Below are 27,987 nucleotides of genomic sequence, written 5' to 3'. Positions count from 1 at the left end.
TAAGGTATTTTCCATTGTATCCTCTCTTAAATTTGGGTTCAAGGTATTAAATCATGTCCAGTTGCAAGATACAGCTGCCAGATTTTTTTTGTTCTCTGCAAAAATGTATGTGGCCACATGTAACTAAATTTCTAAACTTCCTATAGGAATATCTCTAGATAAATCTCAAAATTCAAACCAAAAAGAAACATTCCACTCTAACTGATCTATTCCTTACTTAGACTAAAAGAATTCCATTTTCCACTTTCCCTGTTTGATGGCTTTTTTTTAACTAGCTGGCTTACAAATTTTACAGGAACATTTTTGGTTGGTGTTCTCAAGGCCTATTCTGTAGCACTCCAGATATGAGTTAAAGTAACTTTTAGAATTGCTGTGTTATTTATTCTTTTTCCATTTGGTTACCTAGGATACTCACATCTTACCTCATTGTACTCAAATCTACATGACCTCAGATCTTAATAATTTGCTGTGATCTCAGCCTGGAGTTTAGGTCATCTAATCCTAAACTACCATTAAAAAAAGGATTGGATTGAGACAGAGAGAATTTCTTCCTGGATGAAATGTTATCTAGGAAATATATTGTTTTGGTGCTGAAATAAAACTATTCAGTCTTCAATTCAAAACTGAAAAAAAAAAAAACCTAGTCCCAGAATTGTTCCACTAGGAAACTAGTAGGCGCATAAAGTGCCTCAGATACTTGCCAATATATTTACTATAGGGGAAAAACAATACTTCCTAACATATTTAAAATAAAAGCACTGGGAAATTACAAAATCCTTAACAGAAGAAACAAACAAATAAAAATGAAGAATGTTAAGAGGTTGGGAAATCAAAGTTCTCATTGGGTTAATCAGAAAGTGGAAAAACTTGCACATGCTAGAAATTGGTCTAAATATTGGGAATCCAAATCCAGATTGGGATTCTGAAAGCAGAGCTCTTTGGAGGATTTTTAGACAATTCTAACACCAGTTGTAGTAAATTATATTTTATATTCATTGCTTAATATTATTCTCAAAGTCTCAACATTATTTTCTTTCTTAAATTTTTTTCATTGTTTTCCCCAAGATATATTAATTTGCATTTTCCTAAACTGAACTTAATCCCTTCTCCAATATAAAACATTTCTTGTAGTTCTTCATCTTCAATGGCATTTGTTAAAGCTTTCTGATTTAGTAACAGAAAGAGATTTCATTTTTTTCCCATTCTCTTCCTCAAGCAAGTAAAAAAAAATTAATAGAGCTGGGACAATTGCCAAACCACATTCTTGAGTGAATACAGTATTCAGCTTGATAGTTATGATAAGAAGGAATCAAGGTCTTATAGTATGTGTCAAATGCACAATGAATTTTGCTGATCATAAGGGAGATGAATAGAGTAAGAAGTTCCATTCTGGTCAACCAGATTCCTGAAATGGTTGCCAAAGTATTAGTTTTCTTCAGTCTTTTTATAGGTCTAAGACATCTCATTCGATAGCCCAGGAAAACAGGTTTCATTTTCAACCACTTTATGGATCACAAGATCAAAGAATCATACATCTAGAGCTGGATGCAACCTTAGAAATCATCTAGTTCAATCCCCTCATTTTTCAAGGAAGAAAATTGAGGCACCAAGAATTTAAGTGACTTGTCCAAGGTCACCCAAGTAGCTAAAGGTAGAGTTGGGATTCTAAGTTTGTCTTCTTTTTATTCTGCTAAGCAGCTTTCAAATAATGATGACGATCTGGCCAGATTTCAGGAGAAAATATATGTTCTATACTCGGGGTTAAGGGAAGAAAGAACTGAGGTAAGGAGTGGAGGAAGGAAGGAATTATTTTAATAATTTGCAGCTTTCTTAATTGCAGAGCTGTGAGAATATCCTAATGATACAAATAAATAATGGAAACAAAGGCAACAAATAATCGCCGACCATTGACTCCAGAGGAAGTCATTAAAAGTAACAGGGGCTTCCTAGAAATAACAGAGAGCCATGAGGGAGAGGAAGTGTTAGAAAAGGGTTGAGAACATACAGATTTAAAAAAAAATAGCATTTCTGTGAGTGGTGTACAATGCTTTAAATTACTGAATGAACAGAAATTAGACTTCTGTGTCTTGAAGAAACTGAGCTATGAAGAAGAAGACTGAAAATATATTTGGTGAACTAATACTGTGTGGTGTCTACAAGCCCTCCCCCAAACCACTAATCTCACTCCACATGAAGGGTGACCCAGGAGTAGTTTTAAGCTTTAATAATTCCAGAAGTAAAAATGCTACAAACTTACAAAAATATCATTTGAAAGTTTAATTATTTATATTTTTGCACATATTTTGTGATTTTTGAAAAATACATTTTTAACTTGAACAAGATGGGACATCCTGTCCTGCATTCCATGTGCTACAGTTTCTCATTCAGTGAATTAATAGAGGTCTACTGACTTGTTCTTCTTTATAGGTCACCCTGGTTACCTGATCTGTCTCCATTAGACTTTTTCTTGTGTGTGTGGGGTCACATCAAAACTGTTGTGTATGCATCAGAACCTTGTTCTTTGGAAGATTTTCTAAAAGCATTTTCATTTAAAGTTTTGAGTTCCAAATTCTCTCCCTCGCTCCTTGAGATGGTAAGTAATCAGATATAGGTTGTACATGTGCAATTATGTAACATGTTTCCTTATTAGTCATTTTGTATAAAAAGACTTTAATAAAAGAAAAAGAGAATGAAAGAAAGTGAAAAATTGCATGCTTCAGTCTGTATTTAATCAATAGATGTTCTTTCTCAGGAGGCAGATAGTATGCTTCATCTCCGGAAGATTTTAAGACTAGAATTACAAATGTAATGCTTTCTGTTACTGAGTAGAAGCAGATGAAAGTTTTTACAAAGTTAGAAAATCAACTAAAGCAATGTGTAATCATAAGTTGATGGTTAAATAAAAAAGTCAATATTTTAAAATTTTACATAATTAACCCTTAAAATGATATTTTCTGAAGATTTGTAGCACATATACTTCTGAAGTTAGTAAAGCTTAAAACTACACTTAGCCTTATGGTACACTTTGCATGTGTTCTATTGTTTTCAGTCTTGTCTGACTCTTTATGACCCTATTTGGGGTTTTCTTGGCAAAGATATTAGAGTGGTCTGCCATTTCCTTCAGCTAATTTTACAGATCAGGAACTGAGGCAAACAGTTAAGTGGCTTGCCCAGAGTCACATAGCTAGTAAGTGTCTGAGGTCAAATTTGAACTCAGGAAGATGAGTCTGCCTGACTCCAGGCTGGGCTCTTAATCCATTGTGCCACCTAGCTGCCCCAACACCTTGAACTGGCACTTTTATATAGAAGCTACTTGCTTGAAAGTCAGTATTATCCACTTGTTTGGTTATGGTTCTGAATTCAAAAACTTGAGGAGCAAATTCTTCCAAGCTCGGAAAAGTGATCTTTAGTTTAGTATGGAAGTCCACTGGTTAAGTATTGGTCTAGAGTAGGTCACATGGTATTGTGGAAAGACACTGGACTGGGAGTCAATAGATCTGGGTTCAAATCTTGAATCCACTACTTACTGAGGGAACTCTTACTCAAGTCATTACTCTTCTTTGAGGGTCAGTTTTCTCAGCTGCAAAATGGTGGCCATTACACCTACCCTAGCTACCTTAGAGGGTATCTGGGAGAATCAAAGGAAATAGTGGATATGAAGGTTCTTTATACATCATAAAGCACCTCATATAGCGGAGACATTATTATCTTATTAAGGACTGGTATTAAATTATGATATACTTTGTCTTGATCAGTTTATAGAGGGGCTAGGAGTATAGAGGCTGTGTTTCTATTTGCTGCTATTTCTACTTCTTGGCTAGAGAAAGTAGTTGATGCCATAAAAGGATCTGCATGCATCACTAAATAGATTTAAAATGTCAGAATTCCTCTACTTTAATGCTCTTATCTTAGAAATGAAAAAATTGAGGCCTATACTAATTAAGCAGTTTTTAAAAGAACACACAGTAACTGGCAGAACTTGAGGCTGGGACTTAAGTCTCCTCTCCAGTGGTTTTTTTCCATTATACCATATTTAATACAGTAGAGCTATTAAAAATGAAAAATATGTAGCATACATAAATACATAAAAATGTTCATATGAAATAATGTAAAATAAAACAAGCAAGAACACAAGGTTGTAAAGTCACAATGATTATAACTATGCAAATATATGTATTTTTAAGCAAAATATACAATAAATACTTGTTGATTAATTATGTCTCTTCCATTTTCTTCCCTAATATTTTTGCTGTTAGAGTATTAAAGTCTATGAGTATAATGTATTATGCCTTAAGACATGGTAAAAGCTTAATAAATATTCCAATATTGAATTGTGGAAAGGAACATTAAGGCTAGTATAGTTTTAAAATGTGAAACTGTTATTACCTTTTTATATAATGTTTGTAGTCCTGCTTCTATGCCTTCTCCTGGTGAGAATATTGGTGGTCTTGTAGAAAATTGTTTAATTGGATTAGGAAGTGCTAGGATCCTGCCATCGTCACCAAACCACTTTCTCTCCTGTGAGATGAGCAAAGAGAGTATAATTTTATTTCTGTAATATGGAAATGATTTACAAAATGACAACATTTCCAGAATAACTTAATATCAAACATGCATGTCTTATGACATAATTTTTGGTATTTCCTCTCCTAGAAAGAAAACTTCAAGTATTTTTCCCATTAAAATTTTAGTCTTGAGCTGTAATCAATTTTTACTACTCTCAAATGGAATATTTTGCAAAAAATGGAACAAGAAACTAAAGATAGGTCTTAACAAAGCTATTCTATTGTATGCTATTGTATAGTTATTCTATTGTATTCCATGTATTCTATTTCATTAAAGTAATTTTTTTTTCTAGATTTTAACCAAATAAACATTAGAAATACAGAAAAGGTTGCTCATGGCTAAGGTGAGCCAATATAATAAAAATGGCAATACTACCTATATTAATTCATTTATTCAGTATCATGCCCCCACCCCAAAAACTATCAAGGGATAACTTTATAGAATTATAATAATAATAATAATAATGATCAAATTCATATGAAGGAACAAAAGATCAAGAATATCAAGGGAATCAACAAAAAATAAGGAAATAGGCCTAACCTTAACAGATCTCAAACTAAATTATAAAGCTGTAGTCATCAAAACAATTTGGTACTGGTTAAGACAGTGAAAGAGATTGGGCATACAAGAGACAGAAGCAAATGAACACAGCAACATAATGTTTGCTCAAATTGAAGATCCTAGCTATTGGGGCAAGAATTCACTATTTAACAGAAACTGTTGGGAAAAGTAGAAAGTAGTCTGGCAGAAACTAGATATAGACCAATATCACACCTTACATAAGCTTCAAATGGGTCCATGATTTAGACATAAAAGATGACATCATAAAAAACGCTTGGAAGAAGTTGCCTGTCAGATCTGTGGATAGGGAAAGACCTCATGATGAAATAAGAACTAGAGAGATTCACAGAAGGTAAGATGGAAAATTTTGATTACAGAAAATTAAAAAGTTTTCACACTAACAAACCAATTAAACTAAAATTAAAAGCAGGAAACTGGTAAAAAAATTTTGAAAAAAGTTTCTCTGATAAAATCTCATTTCTAAAATACATAGGATCAAATAGATCAATAGATCAAATACATAGGATCAAATCAATAGAATCAAATTATGAGAATAAGATAAATAGTCAAAGGATATGAACAATTTCAGAGAAAGAAAACCAAGCTATCAATGGCCAAGTGAAAAAAAATGCTGTCACTATTAATTAGAAAAATGAAAATTAAAATAACTCAGAGGTACTATCTCACAACCATCAGATTGACAAAATTGATGAAAAAAAAAGAGAAATGACAAATGCTGAATGGGCTGTGGGAAACAGGTACTTTAACACATTGTTGGTGGAGTTGTGAAATAGTCCAACCATTCAGGACAGTAATTAAAAAGTTATTAAGCTGTTTATACCCTTTGATCCAGTGATATTGCCAGTAGGTTGCTACCCAAAGAGATCAAATAAAGATGAAAAGAACCCACATATACCAGCTTTTTTTTTTTTTGGTGTCAAAGAATTAAAGATTGAGAGTATGCCCAATATTGGGGCATGGCCAAATAAATTATGGTATACAAATGTATGGAATACTATTTTACTGTAAAAAATGATGAATGGGATGGTTTCAGAGAAACCTGGAAAGATTTGTATGAACTATTGTAAAGCAAATTGAACACATCTAGGGGAATAATTTATAACAATAATAACACTATCAGGATAGTTAACTTTGAAAGACTTAATAATTCTGATCAACACAATGACCAACCACAATTCCAAAAGAAATATGATGAAATATACTATCTACTTTCAGATAGAAAAGTAGTGGACTGAGAGTTTAGACCTGGCAGGGATGGGGAACCTGCTGCCTCAAGGTCACATATGGCCCTCTAGGTCCTCATGTGTGCCCCTTTGATTGAATCTAAACTTCACAGAACAAATTCCCTTAATAAAAGGATTTGTTCTATAAAACTTGGACTCAGTCAAAAGACCACACCTAAGAACCTAGAAGGCCACATGTGACCTTGAGGCCACAGGTTCCCTCCACCCTGGTTCAGACTGAAGCATTTTTTCTTTCACTTTCTATTTTTTTCCTTCCTCCTTTCCTTCCTTTCTTTTTTACTTTCCTTCCTTCCTTCCTTCCTTCCTATTTTCCTTCTTTCTTTCTCTTCCTTCCTTCTTTCTTTTCTTTTTCTTTATGAGTATTTTTTTTTGGGACATAGCTAATGTGGAAATTTGTTTTGTAAGACTACATACTTGTAACGGGTTTTGTTTTTCTTGCCTTCTCAATGAGTTGGAGAAGAGAGGAGAGGAGAGAATTTGGTACTGAAAATAAAAATTGAGTTAAAAAAATACAAAAAGAAGAAGTTTGACTATGACATAAAAAGTAAACTTTATTTAGATATCTATAAGACTATAATCTTCCCATGCAAAAAAAGATAAATATACAAAATTTACTAGATATATAAAATTAGGAATGATGACTGCTATTGAGATTCCATATGTATTATATATAAATATATACTTATATTAACTTGTATGGATACTGATTACTTACTGGTTCCTGTATCAGCAATCGATTCTCCATAATGTTTTGATTAATTTGAGGGACTATTGGCCTTTCTCCAGTGTAAAGACCTTCATCTTCAAGGTATCTTGGTTGCATATTTTCAGGGATTTTTTTATAAATAGGTACTAGGTAGAAAAAAATCAATATCATACTGTGCTTTCAAACTATTTAAAGAGATATAGTCTATTGAGAGGTAGTATGGTATAGTGGAAAAAGAGATGGATTTAGAATCAGGAAAGCGTTCAAATCCCTTGACTGATACTTGTGTTTTTTAAGGCAAATCCCTCAACTCTTCTGAGCTCTTCATCTGAAAAATGGGAATAATAATATACTGTAAAGACATATCATGAGAACAAATGAGATAATATGCAAAAAAAGACTTGAAAACATTAAGTAGTATACAAATACAGTTGTTATTACCATTGTTAGTCTATTAAGCTGTTCTTAATTTTATGATGACCTGAGACAAGATTTGCTATTTCTTTTAAAACAATATATTTTTCCAAGTTAATTTTCTGGACTTGATATAATAAAAAAGCTAAATGTGTAGATTCATAAAATCAAATTATATAAATACATGTTCCGATTCTATGCCTCCTAAACTTTTAGATGTTCAATTCACTGCTCGTCCAATATGCTACCAGTGTGACCTTCAGCAAGTCACTTTTTCTATGCCTCACTTTCCTCGTCTGTAAAATGAAGGGGTTGAGCCAGATGAACTCCATGGTATCTTCAAGTTGTAATATTTGTTATACTTTCTGTTTTTTCCCCCTTAAATACTGCTCCATAGATTGAAATTTCTTGAGGGCAGGAATCATAGCTTATTTATCTCTGTATATTCCTTAGCACCTGGTATAGTAGGTTTTTAATAAATGCTTCTTGAATGAATGAATGAGTAACTATTTTGTGGTGAGGCAATATAGATGTGATCTTACATTCTTTTTCTGTTTGACCAACTTAAGACTTTTTTTCTTAACATTTCAAAGTTTTCAGTTCCACATTCTATCCCTCCCTCCCATCTTCCCTTCCTGAGATGGTAAGCAATCAGATATAGGTTATACATGTGCAATTATGTAAAACATTTCCATATTAGTCATTTTGTACAAGAAGACTCAAATAAAAGAAAAAAAATGAAAGAAAGAAAGTGAAAAATAGCATGCTTCAGTCTGTATTCAATCAATATCAGTGCTTTCTCCAGAGGCAGGTAGTATGCTTCATCATTAGTCCTTTGGGATTGTCTTGGATCATTGCATTGCTGAGAACAGTTAAGTCATTCACAGTTTTTCATTCAGTAATATTTCTGTTACTGTGTACAATGTTCTCCTGTTCTGTTTGCTTCACTATGCATCAGTTCACGTAAGTCTTTCTAGGTTTTTCTGAAATCCAGCCTGTCATTTCTTACAAGACAATAACATTCCATTACAAGCATATACCACAGTTTGTTTAGGCATTCCCCAGTTGATGGACATCCCTTTGATTTTCCAAATCTTAGCCACCACAAAAAGAGCTGCTATAAATATTTTTGTACAAATAGGTCCTTTTCCCTTTTTTTGTATGTCTTTGGGATATAGACCTAGCAGTGGTATTGCTGGATCAAAGGGTATGCACAGTTTTATAGCCCTTTGGGCATAATTCCAAATTGCTCTCCAGAATGATTGGATCAATTTACAACTCTACCAACAGTGCATTAGTATCCCAGTTTTCCCACATCTCCTCCAACATTCAACATTTTCCTTTTTTGTCATATTAGCTACTCTGATATGTGTGAGGTGGTAACTCAGAGTTGTTTTAATTTGCATTTCTTTGATCAATAGTGATTTAGAACATTTTTTTCATGTGACTATAAATAGCTTTGATTTCTTTGTCTGAAAACTCCCTGTTCATATCCTTTGATCATTTCTCAAATGGGGAATGACTTGTATTTTTATAAATTTGATTCAGGTCTCTATATATATAGTTTGAGAATTGAGGCTTTTATCAGAGATACTTGTTGCAAAAAATTCCCCCCAGTTTTCTGCTTTCCTTATAATTTTGGTTGCATTGGTTTTGTTTGTGCAAAACCTTTTAAATTTTATACAATCAAAATTATCTATTTTACATTTTGTAGTGCTCTTTTTATAGTGTTTGGTCCTAAATTTTTCCTTTCTCCATAAATCTAACAGATAAACTATTATGCACTCTCTTAATTTGTTTATGGTATTACCCTTTATGTGTAAATTTTATATACATTTTGACCTTATCTTGATTTACGGTGTGAGATGTTGTTCCACATTTTGCTGCAAATGATGCTGTTTACAGTCAGATAGCACCTCCTTCTTGCTAAATATGCAAATCTCCTAGTGGGTGCCCTATTGGTTACATACTAGTAACTCAGGGTCTAGAGTAGGTGAGAACATTAATGTAACATAGAGAAGCTCTGAATAATATCCCTGAATCCTGTGACTGTTGCTTTGATTCAGCCTAGATGTAGATAGTGATGTGAAGGTCTAGGGGAGAGGGGAAGGAAAAAGGAAGGATGTAAACTAACCCTATTCTTCAAAATTTTCCAATTAGCCAGGAAAAAATGGAAATATTTTCCCCTTGGTATCTAAATTCTTCTTTCAGCCCACTTTAAAGAGACAGTCCATGGTGAACCTGAACTACCCTTATTTCCTGTACTCTCAGTCTCTTCCACAGTGTCTCTAGTGTTCTTAAGGAATAACTCAGATCCATATCAAATCTAGCTTTCTAGGACTCTCTTCAGCAAATCAGAAGTCTTGTGTGGTGTTCCCTACTGACCTGCCTTCTCAGCGTTCCTCTAGTCTGAAACCTTGCCCAGATCCTAAGCAGACCCCTACTCTCTGGTGTCATTTATGCTAGTCTCTCGAAGTACCTAATGGTATAGGAGCAACAAAGAACTCAAGTCTCCTTAGAGATTGTTCTAAGACAACAATCATATCTCTGACTTCAGTTTCCTTCCTCTGCGGGCATTTCCAAAGACACTGTCCTCCGATTTCTCTTCTTTCTCTTCACTTCCCTCTCAGAGATATTATCCATTCCCACATCTATAATTAGCTTCACAAACTTTCTGGGCTTCTCACATAACTCTCTTCCAATTACCAATCTATTCTAAAGGGATACTGGGAGGATTAAGAAGTTATAGTTTTCTTAATATCTGAGATTCAACATGTCATATAAAAATGAAATTTTATTCTTTTAACATGATTCTACATTTAATGGAATTCTTATAGAGCTAAAATTTCAGGCAGAGATGATTTGAGAAAAAGTAGTCACAAGAGGAAGAAAGGAATTTGAATTTGTAACTGAGCTGGTGAAATACTTCAAATTACAAAGACTGAGAAAAGAGTGTTCCCTCATGATAATCAATCACTGTAACCCACCATCTGGTAATGAATATTTCTGGCTTTTTTTCATTCTCCTTTTTTCAGAGATGAAAATAATTTTTCAAAGAAAAAGATAAAATGGGTTAGAAATCAGAAGTAGTCATAGTAATTTTTTCTTTTAAAAAGAATTCATCTAGCATGAGTTTTGATTGTTCTTAAACATTGGTCTTTAGAAATATATGTTGTAAATCATTTAGGCTGTTAAACTGAATGTGTATTTTATTATATTTGTAGGAAGATTTTTTTTTACTAACTTAAATGAGAATAAAATATCCACCAGTTATTTAAATCTTAGGAGAGCATGTAGAAATGGTTTATCTGTCAAAGCTAAAATCTGTCAACCAGGTAAATGCTCATCAGTATTCCACCATTAACAGAACTGATTACCAAAAAGAACATTAGTGATTAATTAGTTCAACCTTCCATTCAATGCAGGAATCTTCTGTTTTTACAACTTCCCCTTCCTTACTGTTCACTAATTCTTAAGGCCTTAGAATATAGCTTTTGCCCCCATTTCTTCAGTGCATCTTGTCATTTGACTTCAACATAGACTTCTTAGTCATTAAATCGAATGGACTTTTCACAGTCCTCTTTGATCTAAGGACCTCCTTGACTGACCTGTGGAATATCCATCCTTATCTTCTCTCCTGTCTTTGTTTCCATGGAACTATACTATACTTATTCTCTTATCTCTATCATGTATTCTTCTATCTTCTGCCGCCTTTTACTGTCTCTTCTTATGTCCTATCAATGTGGGCATTCCCCAAAATTCTGTCTTCTCCCTTCTCTTCAGTCTTTTCTATTTCTCCCTCAGAGAGCTATCTTATCTATTTACATAGCTTCTAAGCAAATGACTCACAAATCAATGTATTCAAGTCTGATCTCTCTCTCAAGCTCTAATTCACCTTTTCCAAAAGTCATCTTATTCCCTTCTCTTGTCTGAAATCACAAAAGTTGATTAAATTTTCAAGAGATCTTTCTTAAAGTATCAACAAGGGATGCCTCTCCTTTGTCTTCTAATAGATTCTGAAATTAATTTCTCAAGTGAAACTTCCTTGGAATAATTTATGACTATAGAAATATGAAGAGGACCAGTCCATTTGAACCTGAGAGATTTTAATTAAAAAGAGAAAAGAATCACCAGACCATAGTGTTTTTAGAACACTGGAAAATGTTACTAAGTGAGTTTTTTTTGGAATATGAATATTTAAAAAGTAGGACAGATATTTCATGTCTACAGTCAGGCAAAGCCTGAGTGTAGTCAAGGAGTAGATTTCAGTGGCATCCCTTTTATACTCTATGTGATCCACATTTTGTTTTCAAGAAAGTGATCAACAAGCAAGAGAGACAAAATGGAAACATCCAATACCTGTATGAGAACTGGGTCTGAAGAGAATTTCTTTTTCCTTTTGCTTTACTGCATGGATGCTTTCATATTCTGCAGCTTTTATTGCCAGAAAATCATGGGCTGTCTGATCTAAGTCAAGCAAGAAGTCATCAGCCTCTTTCTCATTAATAAGCTCCTCTTCATCCTATAATTGCATTAAATAAAAAACTTTGTTCATACTGTATTTTGCTATTAGTTTTCTTAGGAAAGGAATTCTTATTATAAATTAATGTTTTAACATATCTCACACTGAGTTCTCTTCCTATTTTGTTTTTTAAAAAGCTTAAGCCTAATTGTTGCCTCTGATTTCAATTCCTTTTATAATCATCATCATTATTATGAATTATAACTCTCATATACATATATAGATAGGTTACCATCAAAATAACATCACAGCTGTTTTTCAAAGCTTTGAATTGGGTCATGGTTATGAAGTATTAATGATTTTATTGCCAGTGGATGTCATCAAGTCCCCTTTATGATGGATATGTCTGTATTTAAAAAAAAACCGCAAAATGACAATGTGGGAGATGTGAGATTCAATGAGTCATGCTTCCTTTGAGAAGAGATTGTTTATTTTTCAAAGCTTCTTAAGAAGCCTGTAGTAATAAAATGGAAAAATTATACCACTTGGCCTGCAAGTTGTACCTGTTACTATTGATTTTTGACCTAGTATATTCTAATTATTCCCGAACTTTTCCATTTTCCTCCCATGAGGCTTTTGCTACCCAAGCTTTGAGAGAGAGAGGGGGGGAGAGAGAGAGAGAGAGAGAGAGAAAGAGACAGAGAGAGAGAGACAAAGACAGAGACAGAGACAGAGACAGAGAGACAAAGAGAGAGAGAAGAGAGAAGAGAGAGACAGAGAGAGAGAGACAGACAGAGAGAGAGAGACAGAGAGAGAGAGAGAGAGACAGAGAGAGAGGAGGGAGACTACAAAGATTACAAATCTTTGACAGGGAAAAAGAAAGAGTGAAAGATACATAATCAAAACCTCCAAAGTCATGAAGTGTTCTGATAGGGACTCATTCACCAAATCCTAGAATTCAGGAATCAGAAGGAAAATACCTGAAGTTTGAAAGGGGTGGTTTTAGGACAAAGCAAAGGAAGTAAAATTTTCTATAGTATGCAATAAACTTAAAAAAGAGGTGGTCTAGGCCAATATGATGAAAAAGGGAATGCAGGATTAACTATGTTTATGGGTGACGTTCCACAATAGGACACTGAGGGAAATGAGGGATCTTTGGGGTCCCTGGGGAGGAGTGCATTATAATACTCTGAGGTTTGTTCATGAGAGATAACCATACATTCTGACAAAACATTTCTTAGTCTCACTGTAATTTCCTGAATGTAGTGTTGGCATAATCTAATAGAGAAATTAAAGTTTTATGTTTTTGTGCTTAAATCACAGAGGTAAAAATTAATGGGAACAAGTCAGAAGAACAAAGTTAATATTACAATGTCTGCTGGTAATCAGCATCCTATAACCTTACTATAATCTGTTATTTATAGAGGAGAATTCAGTGTTAAGTCTCAGGCCCCATGAATCGGGGTTTAATTCAATTACTGCAGTTCCAAGGAGACCTCATTACATTAAGACAGTTCCTCAGGGTGGTATAGTCCCCAAAGATAGCATTGTAGTACAGCTTCTGTGAATTACTGATCTTTAAATTTGAAAGTAAAGAGTTGACTAATTATCTTTAGGTAAAACAGTCATTTTAAATACAATTTTCAGATATGTAACTAATCTTAAAATGTTAAAGGCACAGGAAACTGGAACTATTGTCAGATGCTGAGTAGGATATACTTTTGATTTGTAAGAAAAGTGAATAATTAAAATTTGAAATTTGGCATTTAATTTGTAAATACTAGCATTCTGGGGACATGAAAAAGTTTTCATTCATTTACACTGGAAAAAGTTGACTGTTGATATCATAGGCATCCATTTCTTTCTTTCTTTTTTCTTTTTTGCTTTTTGGTGAGGCAATTGGGGTTAAGTAACTTGCCCAGAGTCATAAGGCTAGAAAGTGTCAAGTATCTGAGGCTGGATTTGAAATCAGGTCCTCCTGACTCCAAAGCCAGAGCTCTATCCATTGTACCACCTAGCTGCCCCTATCCATTTCTTTATAGAATACATACATCTAAACCAATTTGGTTGTAAACTAAATGTCAATAAAGTGAACCCAGTTTTTCATTCCTTTGTAGTGTAAAACTGGAAGAATGTTTGTCAGAATAAATTCTCCCTACACTGAGTCAAAAATATTTCTTGTAGGTTGGTCATTATAGCATTTGCTTCTTGGAAGTTGAAATCCCTGTCTAGTTGTTCAAATGTTCCTTTACAGCGTATTTAGGACTTTGTGGCTCTTCTCTCTATTGCTAAGGCCCTACATTCACTTCCCCAGGCCACAGACCTTTCTTTCAAAATTGGACTCCATTTTGTTCTAGCTACATGTCTGTGAACTTTTGTTCTGCCTATTTTTGCCTGAGTTTCAATGTCCAATGGAACTGGGATATACATACATACGTACATACATATTTACATAAATCAGTGTGTATGTTTGTGTGTATCTTTGGCAGTAGGTGCTACCATCTGACACGATACATTCTAGTTCCAAAATTCCTTAGCTTCAAAGTTTTAATTCATTTTAAAGAATTTATTCCCTATTTTATATACAATACCAGCTAAGAAATTTATATTTTCCCTCTTAAAATCAGGGATATATGTAGCATGCTGCTTCTTTTATAATTGCAGTGTTATCTGTGGCTGTGAGCCCTCCTATGAAACTTTCAGGCTTAGTCTGTACTTTACTCCTAAGTTCTTGTGACTATTTTTTTTTTGCCTAAAGTACTTAAAAGCATGTTCAAGACAGGTAGTGATTTTGTCATGTGAAGAAGATATGGAACTCAGTGTGTCTCTAAGTTCAAGTCAGAAATATTAGAAAGAGGTTTCATACTAGACCGGGGGTTGGACCAGATGACTATTATGATTTTATCCAATTATGAAACTTAATGAATTATAGTGTATCTTAGCCAAAGGCTTCTGGACTTATCATAATTATAGACTTGAATTTTCCACTACAATCATGAACTAGTTAGTGTCTCCTCCTGTAATAGCATTGAACCTGGTGTCTTGAGGTGTAAATTCACTAAAACCTGAGCTCTGGCAAGTAAAATGGTAGGAGCATGATAAGGATTCTCTGAGAGGACGAGACTGGGTAAACTCAGAGAAATTCATCCCCAAAAGATTGACTACTAGGTCAATATACTTTTGGCAATAGTAACTTCAGATTTGTTAAGGTATGGAAAATTTATGACTTGCATCAGTGGAGGAAACATTCTACTAAAGAAACTGTCAATTCTTAAAATAAAAATAACTGAAAAAATGAATTTGAGATAGTGTTTAGACACTCTAAAATTAGGTCTGCATCTTTCTTCAATTTGGGGATTTGAGTAATGAGTATGGTCTAAGAAAAAATATTCTTGAGTTGCATATAGTGCAAACAGCACACAAAGTCAGTGAAGTTTTATTCCAGATGCCCAGCATGTTGTATCTCCTAGTAGAATAGCAACTCTTTGAAGACAGGGGATGTCTCACCTTTGAACCTGTCAAGGTACCTTGTATTCTACTAGTTGGTTAATAAGAATCTGTTGAAGTGAATTAGTTTGTACAAGGAACCCAAGACAAAAGAGAGCAGATCTCTGTCCAAAAATTCAGCTCTGGCCCAAGACTCTTTCTTATGCCAAGGTCTTTTGCTGTTCTAGATGAAGAATTCTTCTGAATTTGTAGAAGGCATTTTAAAAAAAAAGTATAGATTTTGCCTAGAGGCAGTGTGGTGTAATAGAAATAACCGTGGGTTTAGAACTGGGAGGTCTGAGTTCAAATACTACTTCTGATACAGTAGCTACGTGATGCTGGGCAAATCACTCAACCTCTAGAAAACTGTTTTCCCCATTTGTAAAATAGAGATAATAATACATGTTCTACCTACTTCACAGCTCTTTGCTTAGTATCATATTCGAACATATAAATCTATTGGACTGTAAACAAAACTACAAAGGCCATTTTTTTGACTCTTAAGGCTGAAACACTTTCTTCCTAGACAAATGCTAATCACTGAACTGAATTTTAATTCAGCATTATTGCAAAAAAAAAAAGACTCCAAGAATGTATTCCTAAATGAATTTTTTTAAAAGATCAGATTTATTCAGTATATTTACTGATGAAAATCGTAAAGTGATAGCAAGAATCTTCAAGGTCAGTTAACAAGCATTTATTAAGCACCTACTATGTGTCATGCACTGTGCTAAGTGCTGGAGGAGGTAATATATGCAAATTGCTTTATAAATTTAAAGCACTATAAAATGTCAGTTATTATCATTAATATAAAATGAATGCAGTATCATGTGGCCTTCTTATGTAGAAATGACCTACAATCAAGAAATAACTGGTTTACTCTCCTAGCAGTTGGGAGATATTTATTCTGAGCCATTCACTCCTTTGCCTAGGTAGGGTGTCATCATTATTGTGATTTTTGTACCATTTTTTCCGCTTGTTCTTCAGGAGCTGGTTTCTCTTCCTCTTCCTCTTCCTCCCCTTCTTCTACCTCCTGATTAGATTCCTCTTTTTTTTGGTCTTTTGTTTCATCCTTTTCTGGTTCAGGATCAAAATTGAAAGTAAAAAAGTTATAGGCTTCTTCTGCAGATGGGAATCCAGGGGGAACCTACACAGGGAGGCAACAGTGTTTTTAGATGATTTAAATTGAAATAACCTCTGTACAAGCAACTAACTAAAAGCAATCTTTATGTGAGCAGTAGTAATAACGGTCCAGTCACCACACAAGATTGGTATCTCAAAAAGTTAGTGGACTATAGACAATGAACTTTAATGAATGGAATTTCTTGCCTCGAGGTGTTCTTTTATAGGTCAAGTTTTGATTAGTTCACTTTTCATGAACCATAAAAAGCTTTTTCTAAACCACACAAATATTTTATTTGTAGCCACGAGACCTGATAATTTTAGCAGTGATTTTCAAAATGCCAAGAACTACTATTTCATAGGTAAATGCTAGAATAGTTCGATTTAATTAATAGTAAGATATAGCTTCCTACACATTCAATTTTAGAAAGGCCAATCGCATCCTAGGTTGTTTGGGTTCTTTTTGGTTTATAGTATATGTAGGCAAGATAATACCTTTTCATTAACCTTTAGGAATCCAATGTATCTATACAGAACAACCTACTCTTCCATATAATATTTCTTTTCCCCTGAGCCTTACGTGAGGAAGAAAACAATGCACAGGGATGAATGGTAATGTAAAACTTGAAAATTGAGTAATTGCTTCATCGTCGTCCTATCCTCTCCTAAAGAAGAAGGAAAACACACTAGTTCTGACCTGTGGTTTGAACTTGGGCTTCCTCCCAGAATCTTGAAACCTGACTCTTGTAGATCTCTGGGAATCTTCCTCTTGTGGTTCCCTTAATACATTTTTGCTGGGCTGCATTAAAAAAAAAAAATTAGCCCTTTAAATGAGTACTTGTCTACTAAAGTCCTTCTCCAACATCTCATCTGGAATGAGGTGAACCCAAATTCTTAAAGGCTATGCCATCTAAGCTCAGTCAGATCTTGTAAATCAGAGAGAAACAAACAAACAAACAAGTATAAACTCGTCCACCAATTTTCTGTCTCTCATCGGAGTACCAGCCGAGCTAAATTTCATTTATCTCATCATCATGAAGTCTGGGCCCTGAAATGAGGAATCACTTTGGCTACTGCTACTCATGAAGATTAGCTAGTAAGGCAATGTGGGTGTGGGGATGGAGGCCAAAATTTGCAAGAATGAATCAAATACCTGCACAGATGGAATAGAAGAGTGGATGAAATACCCACACAGATGGAATAAAAAAGAGTGGATAAAATACCCATATAGATGGAATAAAAGAGTGGATGAAATACCCACACAGATTCTTGCAAGAAACCTTAAACTATTGAAAAGAAAGAAACCTTAAACTATTGAAAAGGCACTAGAGAAGGGAGAAATTAACCCTTGAAAAGGCTTACTTCCTGACTACTGATTATTGTAATTCCTAAGGGATGAATGCAATTAAAAAACCACAAACATAAATGAAAGTATAGTGATCAAATATGGCCTTTTCTTAGTTCTGATCCTTTGTGACTTCTCTGCAGTATTCTCTCTCTGGACAATCTTCCTTCTTAAGTTTTGATGCTCCTACTCTTTCCTGGTTCTTCTATCGTTCTGACAGCTCCTCAGTCTTTTTTGCTAGTTCTTCATCTATGTTCTGCCTATTAATAACAGGTATCCCCCAAGGGTATGTCCTGGGCTTTTTTTCTCACTCTATGTTAGCTCACTCAGATCTTGTCTACTGTCATAAATTCAGTTATCATCTTTATGAAGATAATTCCCAGATCTAGATATCTATCCCCAACATCTCTACTGAGTTACAGGCTCAGCAGCCTTTTAGACCTCTTGAACTGGATTCCTATAGACATCTTAAACTCAACATGACTAAAACAGAATTATCATTATCCTCCCCCCCCACCCCATCCCTTTTTTGAATTTTCCTACTGATGGCATAAAATTGTTGTTCAGTCATTTTTCAGTCATGAATGATTCTTTGTGACCCCACATATGTTTTTCTGAACAAAGATACTGGAGTGGTTTGTCATTTCCTCCTCCAGCTCATTTTACAAATGAGGAACTGAGGCAAACAGGGTTAAGTGACTTGCCCAGGGTCACACAGCTTGTAAGTGTCTGAGGCCAGATTTGAACTCAGAAAGATGAATCTTCCTGACTTCAGGCCCAGCACTATTCACTACACCACCTAGCTACCGCACATGCATGATATTCTGTTTTCCAGTCCTTGAATGCACTCTTTCCCACATCTCTCTCCCTTTGTTTTCCCGGTGTCTTTCGAGTGTTCCCAGCTTCTGCACGAAGCCTTTCCTGGTCTTTGCTTCCCTACGCTTACCCCAGAACTCCTTCTCCAAAATGCTGGGACCTTCCCCTCTGAGATTATCTCTCATCTACTCTGTAGAGATTATCCTGCATGTACTTTCTTATTTACTATTGACTCCCCCATTAGAATGTGAGTGCCTTTGGGGCAGGGATAGGATTTATTTTTCTTTTTTCTTTTGCTTTCTTTGTATCCCCAGTCTTAGTGCAGTGTCTAGCACATAATAAGCACTTAATCAATATTTTCTGATTGACTGAGTGAATGTTTTTAAAGCCACTACTCAGTTCTCTTCGTTGTATATGATGTGTTCAGAAGACTCATATAGAAGGAGGCAATGATGGGTAAGGAAGGGAATGTGAAAAAAAACCCTGGATTGGTAGTCAAAGGATCTGAACCTTTGCTTTTACTGCTGTGTGAACCTGACAAGACAGATCTATTCTCCTCTCTAGATTTCAGCGTTCCCCTCTGGGGAGATAGACTAAATGATCTATAGAGTCCCTTCCAACACTAAACCCTACAATCCTATGAATTAAGCCAATATATTAAATAACATTTATTAAGTGTCTATTATATTTCAGGAGGCAGCTAGATAGCTCAGTGTATAGGGTGCTGCACCTGGAGTCAGGAAGACCTGAGTTCAAATCCGGATTGAGATACTTACTAGCTATGTGACCCTGGGTAAATCACTTAACTTCTCTTTGCCTTAATCCACAGGAGAAGGAAATGGCAAACTACTCCAGTATCTTTGGTAAGAAAACCCCATGGATGGTATTGGCATGCTATGGTCCACAGGGTCACAAAGAGTCGGACACAATTGAACATGTCCTACACACTGAATTCAAAGACAGAAAATGAACCAATCTCTTCTTTCAAGGGGTTTATATTTTTTCAGGGCAGACAATAGCTACATATATAAATATATACAGAATAAGCACAAAAATAAATACATGGTGGTTTAGGGAGGAAGGGGGCAAGCAGTGGCGAGAAAGAAAGGCTTCATATAGAAGCTGGTGCTTATAGCAGGTACGTGAGCCTTGAAAGAGGTAGGTGATTTTTCAAGGTAGAGGTGAGGACTGAGTGTATTCAAGGGATGAGGGATAGTCAGGAAAAAGGCATAGAGATGGGTGATAGAGCACCATGTTTGAGGAACAGCAAGAAATCCATTTTGACTGGACCACAAAGGCCATTTTGATTAGAATTGCTCTATAAACATCGCAGGAGTGCAGTAGAAAGCTCAGAGAATAGATCATCACCAGAGGTCTGGTGACTATAGGTTAATAATAATAATAACAACAGTAACAGGAATTTATATAGATTTGCAAAGTATTTTATATCCATTATCTCATCTGAACCTCACAACCTTCCTAGAAGTAGATTAACAAATAATAAGGCTGGAAAAATAGGCTAGAGTCTGGTTGTGAAGATCTTTAAAAACCCTTTAGAATGCTTAGGAAGTCTTACTTTTCTATTTGTATACCTAGAACACATGTTGAGTACTTAATAAATGTTTACTTATTCATTTATCTTAGAGCCAATAGGAATCCACTGGAGTTTCCTGAGTTTACTGAATACTCTATTGTGAGGCATCTTGGCAGTGCCATAGTGCACAAAGAACCGGGACTATAGACAGGAAGACCCGAGTTCAAATCTGCCCTCAGTCACTTACGAGCTATGTAAACCTGGGCAATTCATTTAACCTCTGTCTGCCTCAGTTTCCTTAACTATAAAATAAGAATCATAAATAGCATCCACCTCCCAGGGTTGTTATGGGGATCAGATGAGATAATACTTGTAAAGTGCTTACTCCTGTGCCTACAACATAGGAGGTGCTTAATAAATCCTTTTTCCCTCTCCTAGGGAAGTGCTGTATTCAGACCTACACTTAAGGAAAATCACTCAATATATGGTTATTTACTCTTGTTCACAACAGGAGTATATCTAAATAGCCTATTAAATCAAATATAATAATACTAGCTACCATTTGTAGTTGTAAGGCTTGCAGAGAGGCAGCATAGAGAACCAGTCTTAAAGTCAGAAATTCTGAATTCTAGTCCTGCCTCTGATGCATATTGGCTGTGTGAACCTGAGTAAGTCACTGAACACTTCAGTATTCTCTGCAATTCTCTAAGACTTTAAGTGGGAGAAAAGGAGCCAACCTGCATTGGCAGAAGGAGTTTCCTCACCTTGGAGTTCCTTATACTAATGAAATCATCAGTCGAGGCCCTATCCATTAAGGTTTATGTATGTCATCTCATTTGATCCTTATAACAGTCCCATAAAGGTAGTGCTGAATACACTATGAATGTCTCATGGTATAAAATGGGATCAAACACACAGGTTTTCAGAGATGCTCTAAAGTCATTCTCTCTCAGACCCAAATGAACCCCTGGAACTTGCCTCTCCTGTTTGGTCCCCTGCTGTTCAGGGCAAGACAAGGATTCCCCGGGCACAAGCAATAGCTGAAGTGACGCTTTATTGCTTTGCTTGTTATTTCTGCTCAAGAGAAAGCACTCACCTCCCCCACTACAGAATTAACATAATAAACATAATCTTATGGTTGAATATAAGATATTAACATCAGTAATCATGCATCAAATATGAATCTGACTGGATACAATACAATAATCATGCTTCAGTTATAATCATAGATCATTTGATTGCACAATAATTGCTTACATTTATATTTTCTCCATCATTTCAGAATAGCCTACCATTTGATTAAAAATATGCTTACTACCCCAACTCCTATATGCTACTCCCCCCTCCCAAATTATCTTTCATCCATGTGGTAGTTCCTCCATAGCTATTACTACTGCCTCCTAATTGGGTCCCTCATTAGCCAGACATTTCATTTTCTTTTTTTTATTAACTTATTTTAAACTTAAATACTAAAACTTAAGTACACAATAAGAACAGAAAAAGAAACATATTATAAACTTAAATATTAAAACTTAAATACAAAATAAGAAAAGAAAAAAAAGCATTGCCATATGCCCAGCAGAATGTAAGAGAGGATTCAAAATATACATCAATAATTTTCCATTTCCAGAAAGCCTATATAATAAATACTACACATTCTTTGTTTCCTTGTAGGTTTTCTTTTGTTCTCTACCATGCACTTTTTACTTTGTTCTTTTCCTCCCCCCTTTCTTCCCCCCCAGAAGGCTACAATTAAGTACAGATATAGATATATGTATATATACACACACATGTGCATATATACATATGTATACATACAACATACATATATACACAAAGATATATGCATGCATATACACATGCATGCATATACTCACATACACATACATATACTTAGTTATCTATAATTATACTCATATACAGAGATACACATTCCTATGCATCTATATAAGACTGTACTATACTTAATTGTCCTCTGTTTCTCTGTGGGTGGATAACCTCTTCCTTAGTAAGTCTGAGTCTTTCCATATTTTTCTAAGTCCACCAACTAGTCATTTCCCATACTGTAGCAATATTCCAACCTTCTACTGTCTATTTTAAGTAGTCTAACACAGTATTGATTAACATGGCTGACATATAGTGTTGTTTCCCTCTTTTTATCTTTTGATTAAATCTATTTTAGCTTTAACTTTGTCTGAGACAGACATTTCACTTTCAACTCATACTGAAGCTGCGTTTTTAGTTATGATTGTCCTTCTTACTTTGACACCTCAAAGTCCATGCTACCATCTCTGAAGGCACTCCCTTTTATGATGAAGAGTATTTCTTTTCTTTTCTTTTTTTTTTTTGGTGAGGCAATTGGGGTTAAGTGACTTGCCCAAGGTCACACAGGTAGTATGTGTCAAGTGTTTGGTCTGAGGCCGGATTTGAACTCAGGTCCTCCTGACTTCAGGGCCGGTGCTCTATCTACTGTACCACCTAGCTGCCCCATGAAGAGCATTTCTTAGTGAACAACTTTATGAGTTAGTGTGGCTCCAGATCTTCATCCTCTAGTGGTCCAGATTCTTGTACTGTTGTGGATTTATTTCCCTCTGTATAATGCTGCTCTCTTACATTCAACCTTCCTAATGCTGTGCTGGTCTAATGACGTCTCTCCATTGCTCACAAATCTTCAATGCTCTCTCCCATTGTCTTGCTATTTAAATTCTTTTATAATCTGGCTCCAACCTTCATTTCCAGCCTTATTTCTAATCAATCCCCCTTATGTGTTCTTTGCTCCAGGCAACCAGGACATCTTTAGGCTTTATTTACACCATTCTCGACCCCTGAAATGCCTATGCCCAATAGTTCAAGCAATAAAAGTCCTACTCATCCTTTAGGGTTCAGCTTGAAAGATATGTTCTCTCTGAAGCTTTCACTTATGCAGCCAGCTAGCACTAACCTTTCCCTTTTGGTTGCTACCATGACATACTACCCATTTTCACCTTGTGCACTTGGCATAATTTATTTTATATTCACATATACATCCTATTCTGGTGAAACAGGGGTTTCTGGAGGGAGTACCCACAACAATGAAATTATAGGTCTTAGAAATTTTGAAGCAAGTGTCTCAGCCTTATCTTTCCCAACTAGATTGTGAGTAGCTTGGGGCATGCTTATCATTGTCTTTTATCTGTTTTTGTTTCTTCTCATACCTTGCAGAGTGCTTTTTGATTATAGGCACTTAATGAAGATTTTTTGAATTGATTTAAATAGAATTAGAGGAAAAATGGGGGTCATTCACTTTATTGCCCTTTGTAGGATTGTGTTTTAATGACTTATGTGATTTAATGCAAGATACCTATCTTATGTCATCTTTGACCTAGTGCACGCTGTGTGCTCTTCATGCTCCAGCTGAACTGGCCTATTGGCTGTTCCCATTATATGAGAATCCATCTCCTGGTTCAATGCCTTTGTATACACCATTGCTCATGCCAGAAATGTTCTCCTTCGTCATCTCTGCCTCTGTCCCACCTCCCTAGCTCTCTTCAACTGTCACTTCTTCAAGAGACCTTTTCTGATCCTGAAAGTTGTTAGTGTTTGTGTCCAAGATCGTCTTATATTTATTTTGCATATATCCCACAATAAGTTACCTGTGAAAATACTTTATCTGTCCAGTAGGATGCAGGCTCTTTAAGGGAACACATTGTCTTATTTTTGATTTTTGTCTGCAGAGCCTAGCCCAGTAGTGCCATAGTAGGCACTTAATAAGTGCTTACTGATTGATACTTTTCTCTGGGCATCAGTTTCTGTATCTGTAAAATGAAAGCATTGGCCTATATGATTTTAAAGTTTCTTCCTATTCTAAATCCTATACCATTTCAATAGAATTTTTAAAATGTAAAAAAAAAAAAAAGAAATCATAGCCTACAGTCTTTCTGTTGGATCCTATTTAGATTTATCTGACTGGAGAAGTCCAAAATAGATTTTTTTTTAAAATAAAAAGCATTAGACATCTCTTCATAGCATAGTTATAGGGACTTTTAATGAAATGCAAATATTATATTTCTTTGTCTATTAATGACAACAAAAGGATTTGAAAGCCTGCCACATTTCTCACCTCTTCGCCAAATTCAGTCACTTCTTCTTCTCTGAGACTTACAAAGTGCCTGGGTCTTGGGCTAGGGATTTCTTGCAGCAAAGCACTTTCTGCTTTGGACTAAAAAAGTCAAAAAGGAAATCATTATCCATGTCATGTCAGTAATACAGAAAGTGAGTCTGTCACTCAGGTCAGAGTTGATGTTAATCAGTAAAAAATAGTCAGGGTTTTCACTCTTAAGAGGTAAATGAGAATCAAATTAATTGTTTAGAAAATTAGATAAAATTCTTCTTGTGGGTAATAATCATCTATGCCAACCTAAAATATCACATTAACATTTGCAACACAAAAGATAAATCCAATATATTCAAATTCATGCAGCATTAAGCAAATGAGCTAGAGAGGAGCTATAGAATTGCAATCAGCATTGAGCAAATTATTAATGTATCCTTACCCGTGCAGCCTTTAATTTTTCTCTCATTCTTTCCCTCATGGAAAATTCTGCATAGCCTGTTCTTGAAGTGGAAGGAATAGGAGGCAAATCTATAACAAAAAATGTGAGAATAACCTTTAGAATTTGAATTTTGTGAAGTCACATCAACAAGCATGTAATAAATGCCTACTATGTGCCAGTTATTGTTCTGGGGATCTAAAAATATAATAATCTTAAATTAGTAGGTAAAAACAGAAAATCCTTGTTCAAACAATAAAAATTGACACATATTTTGCTTTTCAATTTGAAAAGTAATTTCATGTAATATTACATCCCTTGATCTTCACAACAACCCAGTGAGGAAGGCAGGAAAATTATCATTGTTTCTATTTTGTAAATCATCAATATAATAATAACTAACATGTGTACTTTAAAGTTCGCAAAGCCTTTGATTGATACTCTAAGGAATGAATGAATAAACGAATGAGCTTTTATTGTTGTTTGTTTCTGAAGAAAACCAATGACATCAGACAATGTCTTGATTTGCACATGAATTGATTTAAGTGAGGCAGTTGCCCAAAGTCATCATCCTTACTCTCTCTTCCAGAGATATTGAAGTACAGTGGCAAAACAAACGTCAAGATGACTGGTGATGGCGCAGGATGCAGTGGATGACCTTGGTTGCTTCTTTGATGTCTGACGAAGCTCTAAGCATCCCACAGTGCTTACTTCAGCTGCCTTCATGGCTGTCGGAACAAATTGTTCTTATCTGCCCATTCCACCAGGGAAAGTCTCCACATGCTTTGGGGTAGACATCCTCCTAGCTCATCAGTGAATTTGAGGCCTGTCAGTTACCCTCAACCTAGTTTAGCCCTTCTGCCAAGAAGGCCACTGTGCAAGCTACAGCTTCTAGGAGCCACAGGGGAGAGTGTGGTGAGAGGTGGACACTAAAGGTGGATAAGCAGCACTGAAAAGGGCTTGGCAAGTTCTCACACCAGAGGTGCTTGTCCCCATTGAACACCCCATACACCCCTGAGCTTTTAGTGTTTACTATATGTCAGGCACTGGACTAAATGCAGGAAATAGAAATGCAAAAACCAGACAGTCCCTCCCTTCAGGGAACTTAGAGTATAGTAGAGGGAAAAACACATAGAGGAGTGGTAGCCAGGGGAGGGTGGTTTGGTTTGGGAAGTCACAAGGATGGTGAATAAAATAATAGGGCAGTCTAATGACATAGCTTTTCCAGAAGCATTGACAGAGTAGATTTGATTATAATATAAAAGGCTAAAGGTGGAGAAGTGGGAGGTAGCAGGAAGAATCATGGTCCCAGGGAAGAAGTTTGGAGCTGAGTGGCTTAAATCACAGAGCCAGAAATTTAAAAAGACCTTTTGACTCCCAACTCTAACATCCTTTCCACTATGTTATATGTTCCTTGGTGTGGTCCAACCCCTTCATTTTAGGAAAAAAACCTGAGGCCCAGAAAAGTGGAAATGATTTTGCTCGAGGTTGCACCAGTAGTACACAGTAGAAAATTATTATGAACTCAGACCCTCTGACTAGAAACTTCTTTTCAGGATGTTATCCTTCCATCTTATGTATTCTTCTTGGCTCCAGAGGGTAGAACTTGAAGCAATATGTGCAAGTTGCAAAGAGGTAAATCTAGGCACAGTGTAAGCAACACTTTCTTAACAATTAGAACTGTCCAAAAGTGAAATGATCTGCCTTAGTGGTGGTGGTGGTGGTGATGATTTCCTTTTTACCTGAGGTCTTCAAATGTAGATTGGATGACCAGTCTTCAAGAATGTAGTAGAGAAGATTCTATTCAGGTACAAGTTAAACTAAATGACTTCTAATCCTTCCAACTCTGATATTCTGTGATTCTATATAATATAAGCTTCATATAAATGGAAAATAGCATGGCCTGCTGGATAGAAAGCTGGTCTCAGAGTCAAGAAGACCTAGGTTGAACTGACTGTAACATATAGTGGCTGTGTGACCCCCTCCTAGCAAGTCACTTAGTCTCTCAATCATTCATTCAATTAACAAACATTTAAGCTCTTACTATGTGCCAAGCACTGTTTTAAACAATAGGGATATGAAGAAAACAAAATAAAACAAAATAGTCCCGATCCTCAAAGATCTTAGACTGTATTCTACTTCACTGTGCCCCAAGCAATTCTCTAGATTATAAATTGAGAACATATAGATAACCATCCGGGAGAACAGTTATTTCTAAATTGAACTATTAAATTTAACCACTATGTATCTTGGAGTTTGCAGCCTTGGTTTCATTTTCTTCTTGGAGTGATCTATGAATTCTTTCAATTGGAATTTAATTTTCTATGTGCAGAAATTCTGGGCAGTTCTCTTCTATTATTCTCTTTATTAAGATTTTTTTTAACCCTGTCATGTTCTTCTGGGAGACCTATGATTCTTAGGTTGTTTCTACTCATCTTGTCTTTGAGATCAATATTTTATTTGCACAGTGAGTGTATTTTCTTTTAGTGTTATTGTCTTTTGCTTCTCTTCTTCGAGAGTGTCCTTTATTTCTGTACATTTATATTCCCAATCTATTGTTCTCTCTTTTGTTTCTTTGGTGAGGCTTGCCATTGCAAATTCCAGTATTTCTATTCTGTCCATTATTTTGGCTGTGCAGCACATAAATCCTGCTGTCATAATCCTCATTTCTCTTTTGAACCAATTAGGAACAGTGTAATGTGGTTCCATGTTCTCTTCATACTCCAAAATTCTGTCTCATCAAATGTTGGATTGTTTTCCTTTGTTTTGTAGTATTTAATCACAGATGCTCAAACTAATTTACTAATCTGGAGGCCATATTTCCTTCTGTTATTAATGTTTTTCCTATTGTTTGTCCATTTGTCCATTGTCCTTGTGTCTAAGGTCTTTGAGTTTTCTTCTTGAAATCTTTGGCAATTTCAGTCTATTTTTCCCCTTATTTTCCCTATCACATACTTTCTGACTCTATCCCCTCTGTGATTTTCTTGGGGACTGGATCTCAAAGCCCACTCCTATACTGGCTGACTTGTAGCTCACCAGTCTAAGTCTATGTCCCAAATGATGTTTGGGTGGTCAGAACTGACCCTGGCTGATTATACTCTTTCCCTCAGGCTTTGTTGAGCACTTCTTCCCTAACACACACACACACACACACACACACACACACACACACACACACACA

General features: G+C 35.5%; 1 protein-coding gene across 5 annotated transcripts in view; it reads right to left on the bottom strand.

Annotated features, from left to right (window-relative positions):
• CC2D2A (coiled-coil and C2 domain containing 2A) overlaps positions 1 to 27,987 on the bottom strand; it is a 163,170-nt gene that overhangs the window by 120,983 nt on the left and 14,200 nt on the right. For all 5 annotated transcript variants that reach the window (XR_003566823.1, XM_027836462.1, XM_027836460.1 and 2 more), the window contains exons 3-9: positions 24,810 to 24,898; positions 24,377 to 24,475; positions 17,280 to 17,381; positions 16,425 to 16,607; positions 11,872 to 12,034; positions 7,108 to 7,244; positions 4,387 to 4,518 (exon numbers count right to left, since the gene is read on the bottom strand). Coding sequence is in view for 4 of the 5 variants with exons in the window: in XM_027836462.1 (XP_027692263.1) it covers positions 4,387 to 4,518; positions 7,108 to 7,244; positions 11,872 to 12,034; positions 16,425 to 16,607; positions 17,280 to 17,381; positions 24,377 to 24,475; positions 24,810 to 24,898 (905 nt within the window). In the remaining variant the exon portion in view is untranslated. The remainder of the gene's footprint in view (positions 1 to 4,386; positions 4,519 to 7,107; positions 7,245 to 11,871; positions 12,035 to 16,424; positions 16,608 to 17,279; positions 17,382 to 24,376; positions 24,476 to 24,809; positions 24,899 to 27,987) is intronic.

This window comes from Vombatus ursinus, unplaced genomic scaffold, assembly GCF_900497805.2.
Source record: "Vombatus ursinus unplaced genomic scaffold, bare-nosed wombat genome assembly UNPS02014818.1, whole genome shotgun sequence".
Classification (NCBI taxonomy): Eukaryota; Metazoa; Chordata; class Mammalia; order Diprotodontia; family Vombatidae; genus Vombatus; species Vombatus ursinus.
The sequence above is the reverse complement of the archived record's forward strand: the minus strand, read 5'-3'. Positions and strand labels throughout refer to the sequence as shown.